Here is a 23,013-nt window from a genome sequence, read left to right on the forward strand (position 1 = left end):
TTCACAAAAAATACGAAAAATAATTTGATTAAGTTTTATAACATTTATTTTTGATTTCTTTGTTCTTGCCACTTTGTTCCTTTACAATATTTTAATTTATTAACATTAACTTATGCCATAAATGTTTTAATTTTTTTTATCAATTTATTAATTAATCTTGTTTTATTATTTTTTATGCGGAATACTTTTCAGTTTACGTAATGCCCAACTTTATGAGTAAGAATTGCGCGTCTGTTAACACTTTCTCAGCTTAAAATAGTACGCTAAAATTTCAATTTAATTAGTTTTTATATCAAGTATGTTTCTTTTTATATATGTATATCGTCTTGTACACTAAAATCGACTCTTTGCTAAGCTTAAATGTTACGCTTTTAAGATCATATGAGTATGAAAATCAAGTAAATTTGACTACAAGGCAAAGAATAATTGTCCTATGAATGAGTGCAGAGAGAAAAATAGAAAAATGGAATTTATTTTTCGCTAGGTGCATGTGAGAGATATAAAATCAGAAATGTTAATGCCAAGTCCCTAAGGGCCCTGATGGCCTTACTCTATGAGTGCCATCAGGCCGTCTGGCTTCCAAAAGTTCCCTTTTCCTATACAACTTCCTTATTCGATCCGAACGAAGTGAGAAAAATTTGCTCAATGTTTTCATTTTGTTTTTCTTTTGAAGATGACCATGGATGATTGGATATTGGTTGGGTGTATGGTTAAGAAGCAATAACTTAAGCCATATAAAACACACACATCTAGATTGCGTCTATGCAGTTGGAAGGTTCATAAAAGAGAAATTAAATAAAGTTGTTTTTATTTAAACAAAATCAAAATAAAAAGAAATATATTCCAATTACGTATATTTTTAATAGATATAAACCGGAAATTATTTGTTATACTTGGTGGGATATTTCATATATAACTTTTGTATGGCTGAAATATATAAATATATCTCTCTTATTATCCGTTCCGCATAAACGCAATTAATATGTTAACAACTTTGACAGACACATACACACAAACATTATTTAAGACTAATATTTAACGTTAAGCTGTCCTTTTCCGCCAACTGTTTGTTGTTTCTCTAAGACTGTGTAAACGAAATCACAAGTTAAGCAGATCGGGGAATATATCCATTATCCTCCTCCTCAGACCACAATGGGAGTGCGACCATCCAGGGTCTTGCTGTCCGTCAGATTCGATGAGAGAGAACAGGACGTGTTGTTCTCGTCCTCCGGCGGAGGATTATGCAGCTGCACCTGTTCGGTGAGCGTGATGGGATCACTGTGGGACAACTGTGGCGACTCTTGATTCTGGGGCATCAGGATCACACCACTGGGATGAGCCGGCGATGGGGTATGGATCGCGTACAGAGAACTGCTGGCCGTTGAGCTGTCGCTCGAAAGGGGCAGAAGCAACTCCACCTCCACCGGTGGCGACGGCGATGGACTATTCACCTGGGTCACCATTGTCTCCTCCTCACTGCTACCCACATCGTTCAGCTGTGCCGCCGTTTGGTGGATCCTCACGTGCTCCGCATCATCCGAGTCATTAAGCTGGTAGTAGAGCCTTAAGCTATCATCTAAAATGGGTGCGAAAAGGCGACGGAATTGCTCCAGCAGGGCTGCCTCCTCTGAGCCCGGCTGCTCATCTCCCTTGAGGATAACTATCTCCTCCGAGTCTGCTTGGTGGAAACTAAAATCAATTGCATCCTCCACCATTGTGGCAATGCCATGCCTCTCATCCACTTCTATTGAGCAATCTTTAACACTTCGTTGACCTCGTCAGACTTTGCCCTTGGGCGACTTTGATTTCGTTGGCGTGCCACTGGAAAAAAATATTAAATAAATAAATATCTTAATCCCTTGGTAATTTAAGTAGAAAACCCACCTGGCCTCCTCTTTGCCAGTTTGCGTCTGTGCCGTGGAAACCGTGTTCTTGCTGTAGGGCGCTTGGAACGAGGTTGAGGTGATGGTAAAATATCCTCCCGGCTTTGGCTTCAGATGCCTGTTGTTCATCTGCATGTGGACAGTCTTCATGAACTCGATTTGATGGGCCAGCTTCTGGACTTGTTCCTGCAACAATTAAAAATTTATTAACTTTACGCCTTTTAGATCTATTTCTTCCAAGACCCACCTTAAGCTCCTCATTTTCCTGGTAGAGATCCGGCGACTCTTCCGGTACCAGACCCACTCCATTTAGGGAAAATGAAGCTGTTATGCTCCTCACCTTGGCCTTCTGGTCCCACTTGTCACCTTGGCCCTTGAAGACCCTCAAAATCTTGGGTCCAAATACCAAAGCAATGGTTGTGGTCGTCGAGAGCTGAGTGCGCACAAATCCCAGCATGTACTTGTAATCCGGTCCAGCATTTGGAAAGAGCATGACACTGGTTTTAAAAAGAAATTAAACAATAATTACTCTCTTTCTAACTTGATTTCATAATTTAAATTTGTTAAATTGTAGCCACTTTAATTTCTAATTATTTCCACTGTCCCATTTAAATATATTTTAGCTTTCTTTTCCCCACTTGAAAATAAATTCTTGCACCTTTCATTCGGCAGCCAATTAACACTTTACACAATACTAACCTAACCCAATTGGGATAGGTTTAGGTTCGTGGCACAAAAGTTTTCCAACAAATTGCATTAATTACAAGGACTTCATCAAAAGGACTTTAGAAGCGAGGAGCAGCCAGCCCGCAGACAACTTGAAACCGGAGAGAAGGATGATGCTGATGCCCAGGAAAGGAATGTGTGTGTAAACAAAGCGACAGACAGACCGGGAGACTGAGAGAGAGACGGATGGCAGCGAGTCCTGGCAGGCCAACAAAAAGGATTACAACGCGAACACGAGCGCGCACAAAGCAAAGGAATTTAATTAAAAGGGACCGCGTAAGACGCAAGCCGGGCAGCTTTGCATTTCCCCTAATGGCCGCGACGCGTGCCCCAGCATGTTTGGATTACCCAACATGTGTCAACTGTTATAATTCAATTCTGCGGCAGAAGGACCTTCATCAGGTGGGTAGGATCCACACACCCCCAACATACACTAAAAACAAAGAAAATATCAAAATAATCTAGCGAGTAATTTCTAGTTTAACTCAAAGCAGGTGCTTTAATTCTTTTCCTTTTCCTGTTGTCTATTGAATATTATTTTAATATAATTCTTAATACTTACTGAAATGCCACCATGGCTATGTTAACAATGGCAATATTGTAGATGGCATATGATATAAGCCTCGCTTCGTTATATAGACTCTCCGCATTCCGTACATTATAGCAAACCCTTATGCCCCAAGCCAGGAAGAATACTTCCCCTATGGCCAGACTGTGATCCCACCAATTATACGAGCACTGCTTGAACTTCAGGTGACTCTGGTCATAGATCTTTGGGAATTTAAAAGAAATTAAGAAGTACAATTAAATATATATAAATTATACTAATCAACTTACCACTTCAGCATAGGGTGTTGCCGAAATGGTCCAAGTCCCCAAATAGATCAGCATTACCAGGAGGATGGGCACCATCCATTGTAACAATTGCTGATCGTTCAGTTTTATTTTGTGTGCCGACTTGACGCGATAAGTTAAAGAAACTCTGAAAAATTTAAGATACTTTTAAAGATATTTTTCAGTATTACTTTAAGTTCTATTTACCGCCAGGTTTTCATTAACAGCGAAGTGTAGGTGATGCAAAAGCCCATGTGGCGAGTCCATTTCGTGGCAATGCACCAAGTTGTGTCCAATAAGGGGAAAATAGCCACCATCTAAGAATAAAAAAGTAAGATATAACATATTTATATATTAATATTAATAAAAAAGTAACATATAACATATATATTTATTTAAGAATATCATGAATAGATCCAATGATTTTCCTAAGTAAACAAAATCTCCCTTCAAGATTTAAATTTCCCGATTTAAAATGATTACAAAAATGGCAACGAAATTTAATTTATCATTACTTAATAACAATTACTATCACTAAAGACATTGAATATGATCAGTCTACAAAAATAAATACAATTATTTAATAGTTCCAGTTATTTTCAATCCGTTTCCGGAGCCTTGGATTTCTTCTCTGCTTTTCTCAGAATCCCAACCGCAGCACCCTCTTCCATTTCGATGGGATTCGGAGTATCCTTTTTGCTTAAGGGATCCGCACACTGACCACAATCCAGCATGCCAGAAGAATACTCTTCGATTTGGATAGTGGTCTCGAAAAATTTGTGCCTCTTGTGGATCAGCCTGGTGGCTCTTTCGAGGATTAACTGTGGATCAGCATCCTTGGCAATGGCCAGATGGGCAGACAAGGCCACCTTGTTGATGGACAGTGCCCATATTCTCAAGTTGTGGACATGCATCACACCCTCAATGGAGAGAAATGTGCGCTTTACCTCATCGTAGTCCATGTAATCCGGTGTGGCCTCCATCAGGACCATAAGGACATCCTTTAATATTTTAATTGTGACCCCTAGCACCAGAATCGAGAACAGAAAGGTACAAACGGAGTCCATGAAGGCCCATTCGGGCTTAAAGAATATTATCAAGGCGGCCACAAAGACCCCAATACTCTGGAAGAGATCCCCAACCACATGGATCAGGGCTGCCCGCACATTAATATTTCGTTCAGACTTCACAGAGAGCTGAGTGGACACAGAGTAACCCAATGGGGATCTTAATCCCGTGTGAGAGTTTATTCCACTTCCGCTCCCATGATGTGACTCCGTGATCTTCGTTCGACTTGGATTCCCGAGATTAGAGTGCGAGTGTCCGTGACTCAATTGACAGGCCATTATAATATTAAAGAGTATTGCCAGTGCCGAGGTAATCAGCATTATCTTTGCATCCAGATCGTGATCCTTATTTATCAGCCGCTGAATGGCCATGTATACCAGGATGCCTGCGATGGAATTGAGGGTATGGATCACTTGCAGAATGCGTATAATATAAAATTTATCATTCACCTGTAACTACCCAGATAAGATACACGGATATCATGGCCCCAATGACCTCTGCCCGATACCATCCAAAGTTCAAACGCTGTGACGAAGGTCTTCCAGATAAATATAAGGCGAACAGGGAGATTAGAAACGCGGCAAGGTCCGTCAGCAAATGGGCTGCATCCGTGGCGATGGCCAGACTTTTGGAGAGAACTCCACCAACAATTTCGGCAACCATGAAGGTAAAACACAAAATACAGGCGATAATCAGATTTTTTTTGGCCACCTTATCTATGCCGTCTTGACGATCCTCATAATGACAGTGATCGCCCCATCTCGTGGTAATATGCTTATGTCCCTTGATTGTTAAAGTCCTTTGCGAATCATGATGATCCAATGATTTTCTTAACTGAGTTTCCGAAGACCGTTTCGTGTCAGGGGGTTTTTCAGTATTTTCTTTATATTTTCTAAATGAATTTTCAGTACTTTCAGGAATGTTATCTTTATGCTTCTCTGCTGAGTTTTCTCTAGGACTTTCTGCAGATTTTCCTTTTGTGACATAGTTTAAACTACCTGGAAATGAAGATGTCAAAATATTAATATGGCCACGTTTTTCCTTTGTAGTATCGTACGGTTTTGGCTTCACTTTATTCTCAATGTCTTTGGTGGGAGAAGCTATCTTCTTTGGATTTATAACTATCGGTTTCGGCCTCACCCAAGACTTTGGCTTGGAGGCCTCTTCAATCTTTTGTAATTTTTGCAAAAGCTCTTCCGAAAGCTGCTCATTTCCTAATTCGCTATCCTGAAATATAATTTCCTCGATTTCTGGCATAGAGATGGGGTTGGGAGTGGAGACATAACGTTCGGTATGCATAAAACTCTCCTTGGAGGTTCTTGGAGGTGAGTGCCTTTCATTTACGGTCTGAGGTTTGAAAACCTGTCTGTTTTCCTTGACATCCTTTTGTGGTGAATCTTTTTTAGAGAGCTTGTCTCGCTCTGGAGAAGAGGCTTTCTGTTGGATGCCGTCCTTTCTTTTGGTTTGATTTCCAAACCTGAACAATCTCTTGAAAAAAATAGAAGCCCAACTGTCTTCGCTCTTCGCTTTCGTCGTCTCGGACTTGGAACTTTTAACCTTTTTCGGAGATTCAGTTGTCTGTAAACCTTGTTCCACTTGATTTTTGTTTGTATCCGCTTCCTTAGGTGTTGGCCGAGCCTTGAGGCGATGGCTTTTCCTCCGTGCCATTTCGTCCATTTCTGCATTCTTAACCATTTCCCGCATGGCCGCCTGCATGGCAAGCTCATCCTCCTCCTCTTCTGTGGAATTCTCGCTTTTCGAATTTCCATCTTGCTTCGTGGGAGATCTCCTGCTCATAGTTTTCACAAACAATTTGTTGTCACTTTTTTTTTTGTATTTTTATATTTATTTTATTTGTTCATTTTGATTAGAAAATCGACTGCGATTTTGTCCCGCTTTACTTTTTATATTCCCTTTCCCATTGCAAGCTCTTAACCCATTTGCTGTCCCATTGTTTGCAACTGCTTGTTCCTGCCATTGTGTGTATTTTGTGTGTGTTTATTCAAGGGATGGGGGTTTTATGGACGGTGGTTTTATGTGTCCACTGGGTGGTGGTGGCTTAGCACTGTTGGTTAGCTAATGTTGACAACATAATTGCCAACAAGTGGTAAGGGAATAGGTAACCACAAACTTGGTTCAGGTGAATGTAGAATGGGGAATGCTCTATCTTTATGAAATTTATCAAAGAAAAATGTTGATTTAACAATGTAATGAAACTTATTTAATGAGTTTTAATATTTTTAGTTAATTAGAATAACAAAAAAGGTATAAATTCTAATGGCTGTACGATAGTTTAATAAGTGAGTATTTATAAAATAGTGAGTAGGTTATCTATTTAAAATATTTACAAAAATATATAATAATATCTTCAAAAAGTATAGGTTTTACTTTCGTAGAACTATAAATAATTCCTCGCCGCAAAACGGCTGAAAATCCTAGATTACTTTTCCCTGAGTAAGTGCTTAAAAGCCGCATTTAAAAACCCATAAGTAAGACTTTTATGTTTGCGGCCTGTTCACAGATCCCTTTGCCGCCAGAAATGGGAAATGGGATAAGAACGGAGCCGGGCGGTTACACACATGTGGGTTAATTATGAATGAGCTTGTGCCGACCATGTCGGGCCTTTTGTCGCATTACCAACATTGTTTTCAAATGGCCTTTGTGTGTTCTGGAACCCTTTCTCTCCCCCCTAAGAGTGTTTAATGGGTTAAGAGCGTCGCCCCAAATGACCCAAGTAACTCACCTCCAGATACATGATGGCACATCCAATGAGCGTGATCATCAGGAAGATGGGACTGGCAACCTTAAAGACCTTGACGCGCCTATGCCGGAAGAGGTAGCCGGCAAGGACAAAGGTGCCGCAGGCACAGCCAATGGATATGGTCAACAAGGATATTCTGTGGAAGAGCGAAATTGAAAAGGCATTAAATAGAAGCAACCTACGCTTTGATGTCGCCGAATAAATAACAGAGATGGCACAAGTCTAGATGGTTTCAAGCTAAGCTAAGGTTATTTTTAGCTTACTTATATGTTTTCCCAGTCACCTTTACCCATCACTGATGAGAAAACACCCGGAGTAGGACATGAAACCCACCTGAATGGCCAGTGGTAGTTGGCCAGACATGGCTCCGGACCCGTACATGTGTCACAGCCGGGGGCGCAAGACAAACACTTGAAGACTTCCGTATAATAGTTGCTGATGTTCTCCTGCTGCTCTTGCCAGGCAATCTCCATGATGGTGCCATTGAAGCCATCTGGATGACGTAGCGAGTAGAATCCATTTCGGCAGAGGCACTGGTAGGATCCCCGGGCCCAGCTGCTGCTCCCACTCAACGAGGTCAGGAGCTTGCTGCCGCTTATTGTCGGTACTTCTGCACTTGGCTGCCGGTAGTCGCACTGAAAGAAAATATAAAAAGAAATATAAATTTTACATTTAAGGTTTTGCTTGAATAATTAAATTTACTTGAGAGAAAAATTATTCTAACTAATATTATTTTTTTATATGTTAACTCACCACCATGGAAGTGCGATGACACTTGTGGGAGCTGTGGAACGCCTGCAGGTCACTGATGGTGCCCTCGTCATTGGATCCCATCCTGTTGGGCAAAAATGGGGTCCTCCGGATAGCCGGTAGGCGTTGCTGCTGCTGCAATTGATGCATTTTCTGGCGGCGACTGCCGAATTGGTATGGCTCCGCCTCGCATTGATTAACCCGCAGAGTGGAAACATCGATGTCGATGCTGATGAAGCCCCGCAGTCCATGGCGCCCAGTTGGTGGTATGGCGATGCTATAGGACACCAACCAGCGACTGACCGAGCACGAGAAGTATGGATATGTCCACCAGCCCTTGTAGTAGTTGTTGGGCGGACTTGGTGCAAATTTCGGTGAACGCAATGTGGGCGTTGTGGTCTCATCGTCGAACCTGCAGAGGAGGAGTCCAAATTAATCGAGATTGTGGGAGGGGAATGTTCAGGTTTGCGTTTTAATTTTAGATTTTTAAATATGTAAAATATTCTTTATGATTAACACCTACCAGGGATAGCTTTCCGCAGGCTTTTTGCCAATCTGCAGACCATCCTCGTCGTACCTCTGCGTTTCAGCTTGACCACTTTTCACCCACCAAACATAGGACTGCACCGCTCCGTTGGTGAGATTCAAGGCCAAAATGCGGGCTCCAGTTATAAAGTCATCGGTCAGCAGTCCTTTGGCCAGGGCATCCGATAGGCCTGTGTGTAAGAAAAGCAATAAACAGACATTGGATAAGCATAAATATTATTTCAATAATTGGTGGTGGAAATTAAATGAAAGCACATACACTCGCACACACACACACACAGACAGAGTAATTAAAAATCGAAATTGCATTTTACACGAAATTAAATTGGCCATGTCACTTCACTGGTCGTTATTTCTGAATTCAGAACGCTAATTGGTGGGTTTTAATTATTTACAGCACTCATATACGGTGTGCTATCATTTCGATTCCCCAGAAGGAATCGCAATTTTATTCTCCTCGTTTGATTTCATACTACGTGATTTATATAGAAATACTTTAGCATTTTCAACTTCGTATTTGATAGATAGAGATGATAATATCATAATATAAAAACTTAAAAAGTTCAAGTAGATGCAGTATTATTAATATGCTACCAACATTACGTATGAGTTATATTTCTGTAATGGCTACTTATGGTTACTTTAGTATTTAAGTTAATTTAAATTAGAATGGGCTATTAAAATGTATAAATCTTAATATATTTTATTTATTCGTCAGTTTTACATGTGTTTCTTTTTGTGAAAAGCTTTGGGCTTCGTTTCTTATTACCAACATTGCGTATGAGTAATATTTATGAAATGTCTGGTTATGTTTACTTTACTATTTAAGTTTATTTAATTATTATGGATTATTACTATTTATAAATGATTTTAATTTATGTTATTTTTATGGATTTTATAGCTTATTTTTATGATATTCTTTATCCAGGGCAGACTTATTTAAAACATTGCGTATGAGTAATTTTCTGTAATTTCAGGAATAGGGATAATTTATAAAAAAAATCATCATTATTAATACTTAAACATTAATCAGACATATGTTTATTTTTATTATATCATTATCCACAGGAAGGCTTAGTTTTTTTTATTACCAACATTGCGTATGAGTAATATTACTTTTGGTAGGTTATTATTATTTTAAAAACTAGGCAACATACAGTACATTTCTCAATATTTTGTTAAGCTCACAACTATTTTACATTACATTTATTTTTTGTATTTTTCCCTGTACAATGAAAATTCGATTAAAAATGACTACTCTTTGAATTTCATTTTCAGCAATAATAGCTTTTGATTTGTTAATTAAAACGAAACTTTTAATTGAGTTCATGCGCACAATTTCATTTGCGGCGGTGTGATATGTGCATACATAAGCTATGCAAAGTGAATTTAAATACTATAATTGCAGTATGTGCTCCACCAAATTGTTAATTCCTCGTGGTGCATTCGCTGAAAACTTTAAGCGCTTAACTGGGAACATCTGTTATTGTTATTGCAACCTTGAAACAGTCATTAAAAGCCGCAGCTGCTGTTGCGCTGCAGTTGTGCCTTTTGTCCTTGGTGAAAAGTGTCAAACCAACAACAATGATTAATATGCGCGGCAGGACATCGGGAGGACCTTCAGTTTCGTCCCCTTTTTCTGCACTGCCTCTGTTAGTGTGTGGGCGTTGACTGTCAAAAGCTAATATTTTTTTTTCGCCAGACTCGCGTGCCTTTTTGGTTTTAGTGATGACAGGAGTTGGAAAATAAAACTAAATTGGTTTTACAGATAATGGGGTTTAAAAAACTTTAAGTAAAGACTAATTTAATTTGCTTTAGATTGACAATGAATTGTTTGTAGAAAAGTAAAAGCTAAATGAATGAATGAAATGTAATTTTAAATAAAAAATAAAGTGTAAACATTGAGAACTTTAATTATTAATTTGGCCAAAACCTTGACCGATGTTTTCACCAAACAAACTTTTCATTTAATTTAAAAAAAATTTATAATTTTAGCTATGCTTTTTTATTAAGCTTTAGTTCTTCGACTGTATTTAAAATTCTATCAGGAATATTTTCCCAATTTCTGCGCAAAAATAGCTAAACAGTTTTCACCATTATTTGACTTTTAGGAAAAAGAAAGGAAAAGGCAAAGGGCAATGGTGGTATGTGCAGGAGCGAGTACGAAACGAGAATTGTTTACAAAGTAAACTTATTTAAATTCGATTACCGCAACTTCCGTGGCACATTTTCTTTATTTTCTTGTTTTAGTATGTATAGGGCTTGCTTATTTTCCTTTTCCTGCCATGTTTTTGTTGCCGTTTTGTTGCTACTGTACAAGGTACCCCTCTAACATCTCGCAAAGTTTTCCTCTTTTCCTTCATTTTTCGATTTTGTTCGGGAGAAAGCAACATAAACCGTGTACGTGCATTTTTTTTTTGTAGTTGGTAAACTTTTTATGAAGCTGGAGAGAGGGAGAAATTGAAACAAAGGATCTGTGATGTACGTGGGATAAATGACTGTGTATATGTTTACTTTGGCCAACCGATAAAAAAAAAATAATGTGACATAGTTTACTTAATTTCTTAGCACTACAAAATGATGTTTGTTTTAAAAATTACCAAATGAATAAATGTTTTAATAAGAAAATTTTAATTTACCTATGATATATATTATTTATACCATTTCTTTAATACCGTAAACATATTGAACAGCATGTAATACATACCAAAGTCATTTATTGTAAAACTGTCTTAATAAAATAAATGCCCAAAACATTTTCACGTCTCGATGATTAATAGTTCTAACTAAACATTAAATAAAGCTTTCAGTAACGGCCTTTGGAAATCTCAAACCACAAATAATGCTTTAGTTTAAAAGTCACGAGCCATATGTTAATTTCCAAAACCCCAAAAACACAGTGAAAAATTCTACATTACATTAAATTTGCAAGAAAATGTCCTTGATTTATATTTAATTATTGATCTATATTTAATTATGTACATTTTTATATCAACCTTTTACGTAATATTATTTTCTTAATTTTCATATATTTTCCTTTCCTCTATTCGTTGTTAAATAGTTTTATCATATTAATGCAAAGCTGAACTCTGATCTTAAATATTTTATGAAGTTATTTCTTTAAACCATATTAGGACTTTCCTTACTGTGTATTAATACATGCGGGCATATCCCTTTTACTTTCCATCACCATTATCCTGAGAAATGTGGCGGAGACAAAACGCTTATGGTAAACAACACTTTGAAGCGGCTGACACTGTGGGTTTCACCTGAGCAGGTAACATACGGCAATTGGGGGGAGCGGCATAAAGGGAATGATGTGCTTATGGTTCGTGGGCTCATCCATCATCCGCTCTGCCATTTGGTTCGCACTCGTCCGTGTTCTATCATCAATCTTTTTCCCGTCCTTTTTTTTCGAATAGTTTGAGAATTTATTGCCTCTTGGGCAAGTTTTTGTTTTGCTCGATGCGAAGGTGTTGCAGGAATTGTAACAACAATTGTTACAATTTGTGTATGTATTCTTTTTTTTATTTTTGGGTCGACACATATCCCAAACAGAATTTTCCAGCTTGTGAGTGTGTGCGCTTGGGCGAGTGTGTTAAATTGCCAATTATTCAAACTACAGTCAGACATGTTTTTCCCCATCTCACACACACAGGTGCTTTTTGCAGCTGTCAGGTGTTTTGTTCAGGAATAATTAAATTTTGCCAGAGATTCGGTTTGCCTGAAAGCGGACTTCTGGGAGCCATATTTTATGGAAATCGCAGCTGAAATGGGGGAAATCTTATTCAATTATGTGTGGTATTCATGCTCAAAATTGAAAGGACATACCAGAAAATGGTGATGTGCAGTGTGAATTGGTTAACCATTGGGTTAACCTATCGTTGAATTACGTTTACGAGTGAAATCAATTTAAGATCTTGTCATCCCGAAAGAAAACCCAACTCAATAGCTTTATATTTGCATTAAAAGAGTAATTTGTACTCCCCTCAAGCTCATCGCTTTAAATTTGACCCTAAAAGTAGGCAACGGATTTTTGCGCACGCCCTCCTCTGCGCTTCTCATACTCTGTACTTAAGCTAATAGACTGCACCTCACGAACATAGTGTTAACTTTTAGCCTAAAAGTAGGCAGTGCTTTTCTTATCCAACCTTCACTCTGCACCTAAGCTAACAGACATCCATGGAAGTGATATCTCTTTGAGTGGCTGCTGCTGCTACTGTTGCCCCTTTTTAAATTGGCTTAAATTTATTCGATTTGAGAGGGCACTTTATACGAATAATTTATGCGGCGCATCAAAATTTCAAGAGTCAACACAGGCCAGGCGTCCATGGGTAAGATAGAGACAAGTGCCAAAAGTGTATACAAATGGATGCCTCCTGTTGCTCCATGCGCTCAACAGGATGATGGAACAATAACAACAAGAGCAGCGGCAGAAGCAGCAACAAAAGGCCCCAATTTGCCTTCACTTTATGCGATTTTCGCTGACACGTCTCACCTTTTTGAACACGAACACAGAGCGAGTGATGGGCAAGAAAGCAGCGATACCATGGACGTCGTAGATGGTGGCGGCTCCAAGGCGGTGTGTTGAAATCATGACCATAATGGCAACTTGTGCGCTCCAGCACATCCGTGCTACCCCTATTATACCAATCTCAATCCAGATCCGAACCAGAAAGGAACCCGAGCAGCACCAGCGATGAGTTCATTGTGCGTTTTGTGCTCCAGCTTGTCCTTGACTATGCATGACACACTGATATCATTTTATTGGATGATTCAGGCACTGAACGAAAGAAGGTAAGACAAGAATGATTTTCCTTATGGCTTTCTTAAGTTAATTTAATATATAGTTGGAAACCAATATGGGTTTCAACAATAGTTTCTTGATAGAAAATGGATTGTAGAATTAAGCAGTGATTATCATAACGAATAGCAGTTACTATTCTTTTAAGTTTTTCTTTATGATTTCAAATTTTTATTTTAATAATTTTTTATTCCAGTGTATCCTTTTGTTGAGCATTGTCAAGGCTGCCGCTGGGTGGCTGGCAACTGGCAACTGGCGGCTGGCGGCTGGCGACTGGGAACGGAATGAAAGTCTTGTCCTGACAGCCGCGCGACAGCATTGGGGTTGACAACGAACGACGCACTTGTGGCGCACATCACCATTCCAGCAGCGCCCAGGCAGCCTTCCTTCTCATCCGCATGTAAGTGTCCTTTACCGTTGTTAGTCCCAATGTTAATGTGGTTGCTGTAGATTTAATTTAAAGTTCGCATTGTGCGTTGTGTCATCCGTCGCATTCGTTCTTGTTCTCAACTGTGATTTACCCACGAAGCTTTTACGAGAACAAATGGGCGGGCGGGTTCGAATATGAAGGACCAAAAGGAACAGATTTTTATTTTGTGAATTTAAGCAAGGACATGTAAGGCAATAAGTACAAATATACACAGGATCCGACAAGGTTCCAAGGGTGAAATGAAATCTGTACACAACAGAAGGGCATCAGAATTCCACTTAAGTGATATAAGGAATTGTGTTTGAATTGGGAACGAACAAATACACCGTTAAATAATACGAATTCCTCGGAATATAAGTGTGGTTTTTGAAAGATTTAACGAAATTATCTTGAGAAGTTAATTATAAACTTTACTGCACTTGAAATGTTTTTACAAAATAATATAAATTTAAAACGTATTAGAAATCTTAAGCCTACTAGGTTTAAAAAGAATATTTTATTCGAGATTAGTTATAATTTAGTTAAAATTGAATACTTTTTTTGACTTCTTCCTCATTGTATTGCATCATAAATATATTATTTTAGGAAGCCCTTTTTCATATTAAGATTCTTGTCGTAAAATATATAAATATCCTTTATACGAACTGTATATATTTTTTGACAAAGAGTTCTGCATTATTTTATTCTATGAAAAAGTAAATACTTTGGGAAGTAAAATTAAGTCTGTAAATCTTTTGTATCAATAAAACTGATTGATTTCCAAGGGGTAAATTAATAACCACAGTTTTTCATCAAGATAAAATCCCTTATATAAAGCTCTTTATTTTTGCCAATCTTATTTATTGAAAAACTCTCAACCATTTCTGATCTGCCGCCAGCTGTGAGGAAGTGCAGACCATTAAAGTAATGCCGAAATCTCACAGCTTGAGTCCAGAGCTTGCGGCGTGCAAAGGCATAATAACTTTAAATCGCCTGGGGAGAAGGAAACTGAAACTATATCGATACAGTTTTTAACCAAAAACACACACCATATACACACACACCCACCTTAATCGGCTCTACATACGAGGCACGCGTATTGACTTTTGTATATGAATTTTCATAGCCGGAAAATGTCATTCCCTTTTCGATAACACAGACCACCAAGCACCGCCCACACGCAAACAAAAGTAAAATCAATAACCGATGATGGGATAAAAGGACACGTACAACATATGCGAGTTGGAATATACATATTTTCTGTACAAACTCACCGCCATGCCGAATAATTCCAACTTCCTGGAGTATCGAAGCGGCTAAATCGGCCTTTTGTCTAGAGCTCTCGTACCGCTCCGAGTTGATGGGCACTTGGAGGGGTCGATACTGGGTCGAGATGCATAGTGTTCCCAGGTTCTCGGTGGCAATGTCATGGATCGTCACCAGTGATTGTTCAATGGCTGTCTGTAAATGGTTGAGAGAATCGTTTATTATTATTATTATTATCTCTAAAGGTTGAATAGGTAGAAGACAGTGCCGGAATATATTAAAACCAATAGAAAATTAAAAGAAAAAGTATAATTTATCTGATATCACTTTTAGGTTGAAGTCTTGTGATCCTATTTTATATTAAAAACATAAAAACAAGTTCCTTTTGGTATTATCCAAATAACTTTTAATACTTTTCACATTGTATATCTGTATTTATTTTATTTATAAAGAAAATCTTTATGTTCCTTTTTTCTACTTTTATTTACTTTTACAGCCCTTCAAATACTTCTTACATTTAAAATGTTACGTTTTTCTTTTTCTTTAGTGCCAATTCATATTTTGCGGCTACCCAAATCATATTTTTGTCTATTCAAGCCAGAGTTTTTGTTTTGTTTTTTATTTTTTGTTGGTCTGCCGCTGACAAACGCATTAAAAATACATTTTGGCTAAAAACAAAAAATTCATTGAGCCCCGACCATTTTCTTTTTGTGTTTATCATTTTGGTTTTAGACCTTTTTACCGTTTGAGTGGAAAATTACGTTATTGGCTTTTCTTGTTCATGCTTTAATTTTTGTTTGATGCATTCTAGCCACCGAAAAAGTTTCCTTTTGTTTAGACTTTAAATTGTTAAAGACAAAAAGACGAAATTGAATTGAAAACTTTTCGTCAGAATTTTCTGTTGGCTCGTGTATTGTTGGTTGAATGTTTTGGTCTTTGGTCTAAGGATTGGACAGGACAATAAAGTTTTTCTTTTGTTGGCCACTGGAATATGGAAAGCGAATGCGGAAGTTGGGGAATAAATTTTGCCCCCTACCGAGTTTCCATTGCACAAGTAGTATCTACACCAGAAATTAGCTTGACGCAGCAGCAGCTAACCATTTAAGCTAATTAACTTGGGTCATTATGGGCACATAAACCTCGGTAAAATACGCGGAAATTGTTTCCCGGAATCTAGTTAAGGAGAGTGCGGTATAAAACTATAAATTCAGAGAGTGAGACTGCTGAAATATTTATGAGCTGCTTATGCAGAAGTGTAGAACGTCTTAAATAATCTTTTTTTTAGTTCTAATAATTTCAAAATAATCTTAGACATCAAATTTGATTACCAAAACATTTAAATCAATTTGTTTTCCCCCATGTATTTATGATTTCTGTTTTTGATAGCACTCATCCCCCATTGAATCATTATTAAGTGTTCACTAAATAGCCACTTGATAAATTTTGGAATAGCATTGAGATTTTCAAGTGCCCTGCAATCGCAATTCAATTAACGAGAGGAGAGTGCCCCGAGGATGCCCCTTAAGCGCAATTTGCAGGTGCAAACCTGCCCCACCTCATCGGCACTCCTTTGCAGTACTCTCAATCTCATTATTTCAATTGCACTTCAGTGTAATTGCGGCTTAAATGGGGCTTACACTATGCCACATAAATGGGTAGAGACTGCAATTGAGAAAATAAAATCTCATTTGATTGCATGTCACAAATACTAGTTGGTTTGTCTAGAGAAAGTCTTAAAAGAGTGCACTAAAATGCTTGTCTTTCTTTATTTAATCACTCGATAACATAGATTTTATACAGGAGTGTTTAAGTAACAAAAATATTGTTTTAAGGGTATCAAAAAAGCCATAAACTAATCTCCTGTTAAGACCTTTCGATGACTCTCTGGGTCCTGCCCTGCTAATCTCTTGAAATGCCATACATCAAGCTTAGTTTTGCCAATTCCCTGAATGCACACTCACCCTTGCAACTGTGTTGCCATCGCCGATTCGCACGATGCCCTTGAATGGATCCTCCAGGTTGCCCCAGTTGTTCGAGAACTTATCCGTGGTTGCTGAAGCTGCTCCTGTTGCTCCTGCTGCTGATGATGATGATGAGGAAGCTGCCGCCGAGGATAATGTGGCCGATGTTGCCGTCGATGTTGCTGCATAGTCTCCCTGTGTTGTTACTGTTGCCCCAGGATTTATAGCAGTTGTTGCCACTGCTGTGTGATTACTGAGCGCCACCAATGCCAGCAACAAGTGCAACCAAATCAGGGGGACAGGTTCTCCTCCCCAAGTCAAGGATTGCTGCGGCTGCTGCTGCTGCTGCTGTTGCAGCTTCTGTCTCGGACAGGTGGCATCTGGGGAATAGAGACCACCCGCTCCACCTGCCACCGTCGGCTTCTTCCTCTTGCGCCTCAGAGCATTGTGCCACCATCTCATTGTTGTGTTTGCATTTGCAACTGCAAGAGGAGGGAGCGGAAAAACAAGGATTAGTTGTCGACACTGTCCGTTTAAAAAGTAATTTTAATCATTGCCTGACAGCTTGCCAAGTGCCAGCATCTGCTGTTGTTGCATATTTAATTTCCTTTTCCACCGAGTTCTCGAAAGGTGGCAATTGAAACTTTTAAATGACACTTAAATTAAATTTAAAAAAAAATTAAAAGGATAGGAAATAATAAGAACATGTACTAACCTATCAAAATATATCTATAACAACTTTCCCTCGTTTAGTTAGTTTTCCAAGTATCTTTTAGTTAGCCAACTTCTAGACAAACTTGTACCATATTGCACATATTTTTCCAACCATAACGCATTGAGGTGACGCAAAAGAAAATAGAGGAATATGAACTCCAATCGATACAGACTTTATGGCTGCATATATGTATATGTATATTTTTTCTTCCTGACAGCCAGGCCATTATTATTATACTCGCTTACAAATGGCAGCCATTTCTTTGGGCTTTGAAAGCATTGCAAATAAAAGGGGGAAAACGCGTGTGGAGAGTCCTGTATTGATGTATGTGAGGGGGTGTGTTACCTCTTTCAGGAAGGCGGCGAAAGCCATTTTTATGACAAGCTAACATGTGCAGACACAAGTGGTCTGAAACTTAAATCCCGAACTTAGTTTCACCCCAGCTCACTTTGTCAGTTCAAATGCAAAAGATGTGTAGCGTTTCGTTGGTTTTCTTCGCTTTTTATTTGATATTTACATTTTGCTGGCTTTCACTGACGGAAATGGGTCGGTCTGTGGGTGTTTTCCACTCACTCTTCCTCCTATTTTATTTATGTCTTTGGTATTTATTTACGAGTCGGTTTCACTCAGACCCCCAAACGCCCCAAAATGTAAGGTAAGCAAGTCGCTATCTGTCCATGCACTCACTTTCTTTCGGCACTCTCACCTGTCTCAGCCGACAGTCCTTTTTGGCTTTGTTTACACTTGTCTTGTCTTGGCCGTAAAATAAATATTTCAACAATTTATTTATGTGTTGGCTTAATAATTTTTGCATGTGTCGAAAGCGAAAGTGAAGCTGATGAAGGCTAATTGGGCGAACGGAAGTGGATATATATTTGTCAACAACTCTGAGGAAAATAAAATGGTAAAAGTCCTTAACCGCAATGAATAAAATATTGAGTTTCGTCGGATGAGACTTTTTAAAAAAGAATTGTGGGGAATTTTATACGGCTGTTTTAATTGTTTAACTCTTAAGCAAGCATTCGAAGTATAAAATTGTATTTTTTTTTATATTTAAACGTTAAGAAAAAACTTAATTTTATTTAGAAATCTATAATGGCATACATGTCGTATGAGTAATTTTTGGGGTTTGTTTTAGCGGGTTAATTAAGACTACTGAAAAAGGTAATGACTAATTTTTAACAGATTAGATAAGCAGTATTTTACAACTTGTTTGCAACGAATATAAACAGTTTAAAATTTATTTTGTCATACATGTCGTATGAGTAATTTTTAGGGTTTGTTTTTGTAGAGGTCTAAATTAACTTACTAAGAAAGGGTAATGAAAATTCTTCAAAAAATAAGATAATCAGTATTGTTCATCTTGTTTTCAATAAATATAGCGTTTAAGATTTCGTGCCATACATGTCGTATACGTAATTTTTAAAGACAGCTTTGAGGGTTTTTAACCAAATTAAATATTTAGTAAATACTAATAAGTTTGTTTTGAATATTTGCTTGAGAAACATATTTTACTTTTAACGATAGGATAATTTTTATTTAGAAATAGAAACCGTTTAAAATCTATTAAATAAACAAATGCTTCCCATTAAAATTGATATAGCATGAATAAAATATCATACATTTTAATTTTCCTTATAAAGTTGGCAACTCCTGAAGCCACCTTTCATTATGCTAAGCAGTTGCCTTGTTTTCCCATCAGTATCAGCCACCTCGTTGCCCCTCAACCCTATATGTATTAGCCATTTGTTGGTGGTATCTGGGTAAAGAGTGTTCCCAAAAAAAAATTTGCCAGCCATTTGAACTTGACTGACGACAGCATGTGGCTTATGATGATGATGATGATGATGAGGATGGGATGGGATTATTATGATTCCGCCCACAGCGTTCCATGTTTATATTTATTGTTTACAGTTGGAAAATTCTGCCTTTTTTCCCCAGTTCCTGGTCGCGTTTTTCGCGTTTTCATGAGCATGACTAAGCAGCCATCCACGAAACACACGCATACCATTTTTTGCTAATATATATAAGCAATATGCAAAGGATTGAGTGGATGGCTTTTGACTGGCTTTTGGAGCAGGGGGGCTCCTAGCCAAAAGCTGTGAAAGGGTTCAGCGCACACAGACACAAACCCAGGACAACGCAAAAAAAAGGACATGTAAGCGGAAATGCTGTTGAACATGGCTGCCAGTTGTTGTTTATCCCCTTTATTTGCAAGCTAAAATAAACATGAACGGCGGCAAAAACGAAAGTCCCTCTAAATCTGTACCGGACACAAGGACACCCACATACTATATATATTCTACACTCGATATATTCACACTCGATAACATAGGATGACTAAAAAAAAAAAGATTAGGCTTTTTTTATACTAAACTCTTCATCTTTAAGCCTTAAAAATAAAATTGTTTAAAGTTTTTGATACAATGGTATATAATATTATTTTTAATTTATTCAAAGTATGTACAACGTAACTAACTTAGATAAAGTAGTGTAATACATTTTATAGAAGCTACTAAGTACTTATGGCTTAATTTTCTGTAGTTAAATTATATTTCTTGCCATATATATTTTGTAGAGTATTTACCTTTATTCATTTTTCCAACTTTAACTCATTTATGTTTAAGAGTGTAGAGAAACATGTGCAGTTTTGTAACCATGGCTGTTCACTTCATAAGTTTGAACAAGTAATTTTTTTTTTGTGATTTTGACCATGTCACATTTGTTGTGGTTTCCAAAAACATTTTTCGGATTTTCCCTTGAAACTGTTTTAATTTTTTGTTTTATGCACAACAGAATTTTGATGGAATTTTGTATGATTCTAGGAAAATCAGAGAAGCTGACTTAACTGCTCAAACAGAATTTACTTTCCCAGTTAATTAACGTTAAGGGTTAGATTTTAGAGATGCCTAACCAGTAAATTTTCACATAACAGAAGAATTATCTATTAAACAATTACTTGGATTTGAATTTGTATTAAGCAGAATTTTAATGCGTCTCTTAATTATATTTTTTTTATTTATTTGAAAATACTTTTCTTTTCTTGGGAAACAAATATTCCTAAATGAAACCTATTTGAAATGTAAATCCGTATCCACTTTGCATGCTGGATAATCTAACGAAATGTTTCCATGTTTCTCCAAACAACGTAAACTAAGCCGGTGGCTTATGCCGACTGAGGTCCTTCAGGGGTCCTGCCAATCATTTCGACTACGCCTATCAAGCATTTCAAATCTTAGGACAATTTTTTTTTTGGTCTCCGCTAAAGAGGCTTTTCCCATGAATTAGCCGAGGTCGTCCTGGGCGGCGGGGGGATAAACTCCTGAGGCTTGCATTAATTTAATGAGGTTCCTTCTGCCTTTGATTTGCCTGCGGTTTTTTCTTTTCTTTTTTTTTTTTTTGACCGAGTGTCGACAGACACTGAAGGAAATTAAACGTTTCAACGCCTTTTTCCAGGCTTTTCTTTGCGGGCTTTTCCTTTTCCTTTGCCTTCATTTGCCAACTGCCTGCGGTCAGAACGTCACAACTCAACTGGAATAAGTGAAGTTGTCAGTTGGCTGAGTGTGTTAGTTGTTGCTCCTGTTTTTCCTGAGCCACATTTGGCTGTCATGTGTTTTGCATAATGTCCTGGACTCGATTGAGCATTTGATTCGACATGGATCAGCTCTGCCTCGGTGTGTGTGTGTGTGCCTGTGTGTGTGTGGAAAATTAGGTTGTGGAAATTGCTTTGCAGATTAACTTTATCAAAAGATTGGGGATAACTCATACCAACAACTTGATGTTTGCGATATGAGAACATATTAAGTGATGCTCCTATTGGTTATGGAAATTGAACTTAAGACAAGGGTTTAAGGTTCAGGAAAATTCTAAGTAACTGTGGAAATGTAGTATATATACTGTCAGAATTGTTATAGATCTATCAAAGTGATAAATATTAATGAATTATGTCACTAATTACCACACCCCATTAGTTTCTATTTTATTTCTAAATTATTATTCAATATTAACAGCCAATTATCGTAACCATCCAATTATAATTCGATGAGTTAAACGTTCAACTGAATATCTTTTCCCCGGATTGCCAATTTATTTGGCTTTTCTTCGAATGACTTAACTTCCTAACAAAATCAGTAAGAGAGATGGATAATGTCCATATTATAAAGTCATAAAGGGAAAGCACACAGTGAGCAGAAGAAATTCCCCCGAAAAATACTCAGGAAATGAAAGATATGGAGACAAACAGAAAAGTATAAAAATCAAATCATTTCAAAGCTCAGCTCATCGCTTGCGAACGGCGGATCTGAGGGATAAATGCATTGCAATGGATTGCCAGATGCTTGTCGTCCTTTTTAGCGGGCACTTTCCGGCACATAAAGCACATGGAATTATTATGATCGAAAATCAATGACAAAGAAAACTGACAAAATCAGCAGAACCCAAACACACAATTGTTAACGGAGGAAGGAAAAAAGGGGCTTTTAATGGCAAACACACCAAATGGGGGACACCGATGGAATCGAGGACGCTTGACCCTCCCCCGAGTCCTGTTCCCATTTTGAAAAACGACGACGCACAAATGTGTAAAGCAGATAAAAACGTGCTTATGAAAAGGTCCCACAAGACACAAAGATAGTTTATGCGATGAAAGCCAACGATGGGGCCTCAAAATAAAGCCACTGGACCAGGGAGAAAAGATGGCGAACTTTTTTTTTCCTTCCTTTATTATTTTTTTACTCGTTCCGAACGAGGAAGTAATTCAAGCCATTTCCATAAATAAAAGTTTGCATTCATGTCGGCAACTTGGGACAGGTGCAAGTGTTTTCCTTTTTGGCCTTTGAGGCGACAGGTCCAAAAGTAAGCAGAAAGTGTCGAGGAGAACTGCAGTGACATCAAGTGCGATAGCAGCAACAGCTGCAAGTGCAACATGACAGCCGGCACTAATGGCAACTTGGAAAACAGGAAAATGTAGTTAAAATAAAATGGAAAAATTATAAAATTTTAACAAATTTATCAGAGTTTTAAAGATAACAAAGTCTTGAAAGTTTAACTGGAAAATAAGTTCTTGCCATGTAAAGTCTTGTTATATAAGTTTCTTTAAGTAGAAAAATTGTTTTGCAAAACTATATTGAACTTATATTTATTATTAATAGATTATCAAGACCAATATTAATAAAACCCAAAGACAGTCTGTCTGAAATATTATTTACCTTGTTAATAATAACACCCCATTCACAAGACTTTCTGTTTACAACTCAATAAAGTCGAGTTATAAGTTATAAGAAAGAAAAAC

At 37.8% G+C, this 23,013-nt stretch overlaps 3 protein-coding genes across 16 annotated transcripts in view; 1 reads left to right on the forward strand and 2 right to left on the reverse strand.

The window, feature by feature from the left end:
* Positions 1–23: 23 nt before the first annotated feature.
* Positions 24–23,013, reverse strand: part of LOC110182408 (putative G protein-coupled receptor CG31760) — a 31,602-nt gene continuing 8,612 nt past the window's right edge. For all 5 annotated transcript variants that reach the window (XM_086832582.1, XM_086832580.1, XM_086832581.1 and 2 more), the window contains 12 exons: positions 17,009–17,490; positions 15,056–15,242; positions 8,546–8,738; positions 8,026–8,434; positions 7,606–7,907; positions 7,255–7,408; positions 3,651–3,760; positions 3,447–3,591; positions 3,172–3,380; positions 2,131–2,380; positions 1,885–2,069; positions 24–1,821 (listed from right to left, as the gene is read on the reverse strand). In XM_086832582.1, the coding sequence (XP_086688708.1) occupies positions 1,779–1,821; positions 1,885–2,069; positions 2,131–2,380; positions 3,172–3,380; positions 3,447–3,591; positions 3,651–3,760; positions 7,255–7,408; positions 7,606–7,907; positions 8,026–8,434; positions 8,546–8,738; positions 15,056–15,242; positions 17,009–17,470 (2,649 nt within the window). In that variant the 5' untranslated portion in view covers positions 17,471–17,490 and the 3' untranslated portion in view covers positions 24–1,778. The remainder of the gene's footprint in view (positions 1,822–1,884; positions 2,070–2,130; positions 2,381–3,171; positions 3,381–3,446; positions 3,592–3,650; positions 3,761–7,254; positions 7,409–7,605; positions 7,908–8,025; positions 8,435–8,545; positions 8,739–15,055; positions 15,243–17,008; positions 17,491–23,013) is intronic.
* ZnT33D (Zinc transporter 33D) lies at positions 3,913–7,248 on the reverse strand. Its single transcript, XM_020950445.2, has 2 exons — positions 4,961–7,248; positions 3,913–4,896 (listed from the first exon to the last, which is right to left on the reverse strand). The coding sequence occupies exons 1-2, from the start codon at positions 6,306–6,308 to the stop codon at positions 4,043–4,045; spliced, it is 2,202 nt and encodes a 733-aa protein (XP_020806104.2). The 5' UTR covers positions 6,309–7,248; the 3' UTR covers positions 3,913–4,042.
* rho-6 (serine protease rhomboid 6) overlaps positions 9,789–23,013 on the forward strand; it is a 44,659-nt gene continuing 31,434 nt past the window's right edge. The window contains exons 1-5 of one of the 10 annotated variants that reach the window (XR_015271675.1): positions 9,820–12,902; positions 12,971–13,150; positions 13,233–13,365; positions 13,569–13,772; positions 13,823–14,123. The gene's annotated coding sequence lies outside the window, so the exon portion shown is untranslated. Of the gene's footprint in view, positions 13,366–13,568; positions 13,773–13,822; positions 14,124–14,907; positions 15,069–21,733; positions 23,007–23,013 lie in introns of those variants that run through there. The other 9 variants (XM_086832596.1, XM_086832594.1, XR_015271672.1 and 6 more) reach the window with 9 other exon arrangements.

Source organism: Drosophila serrata, unplaced genomic scaffold, assembly GCF_035046125.1.
Source record: "Drosophila serrata isolate PLE 108 unplaced genomic scaffold, ASM3504612v1 contig_249, whole genome shotgun sequence".
Taxonomy (NCBI): domain Eukaryota; kingdom Metazoa; phylum Arthropoda; class Insecta; order Diptera; family Drosophilidae; genus Drosophila; species Drosophila serrata.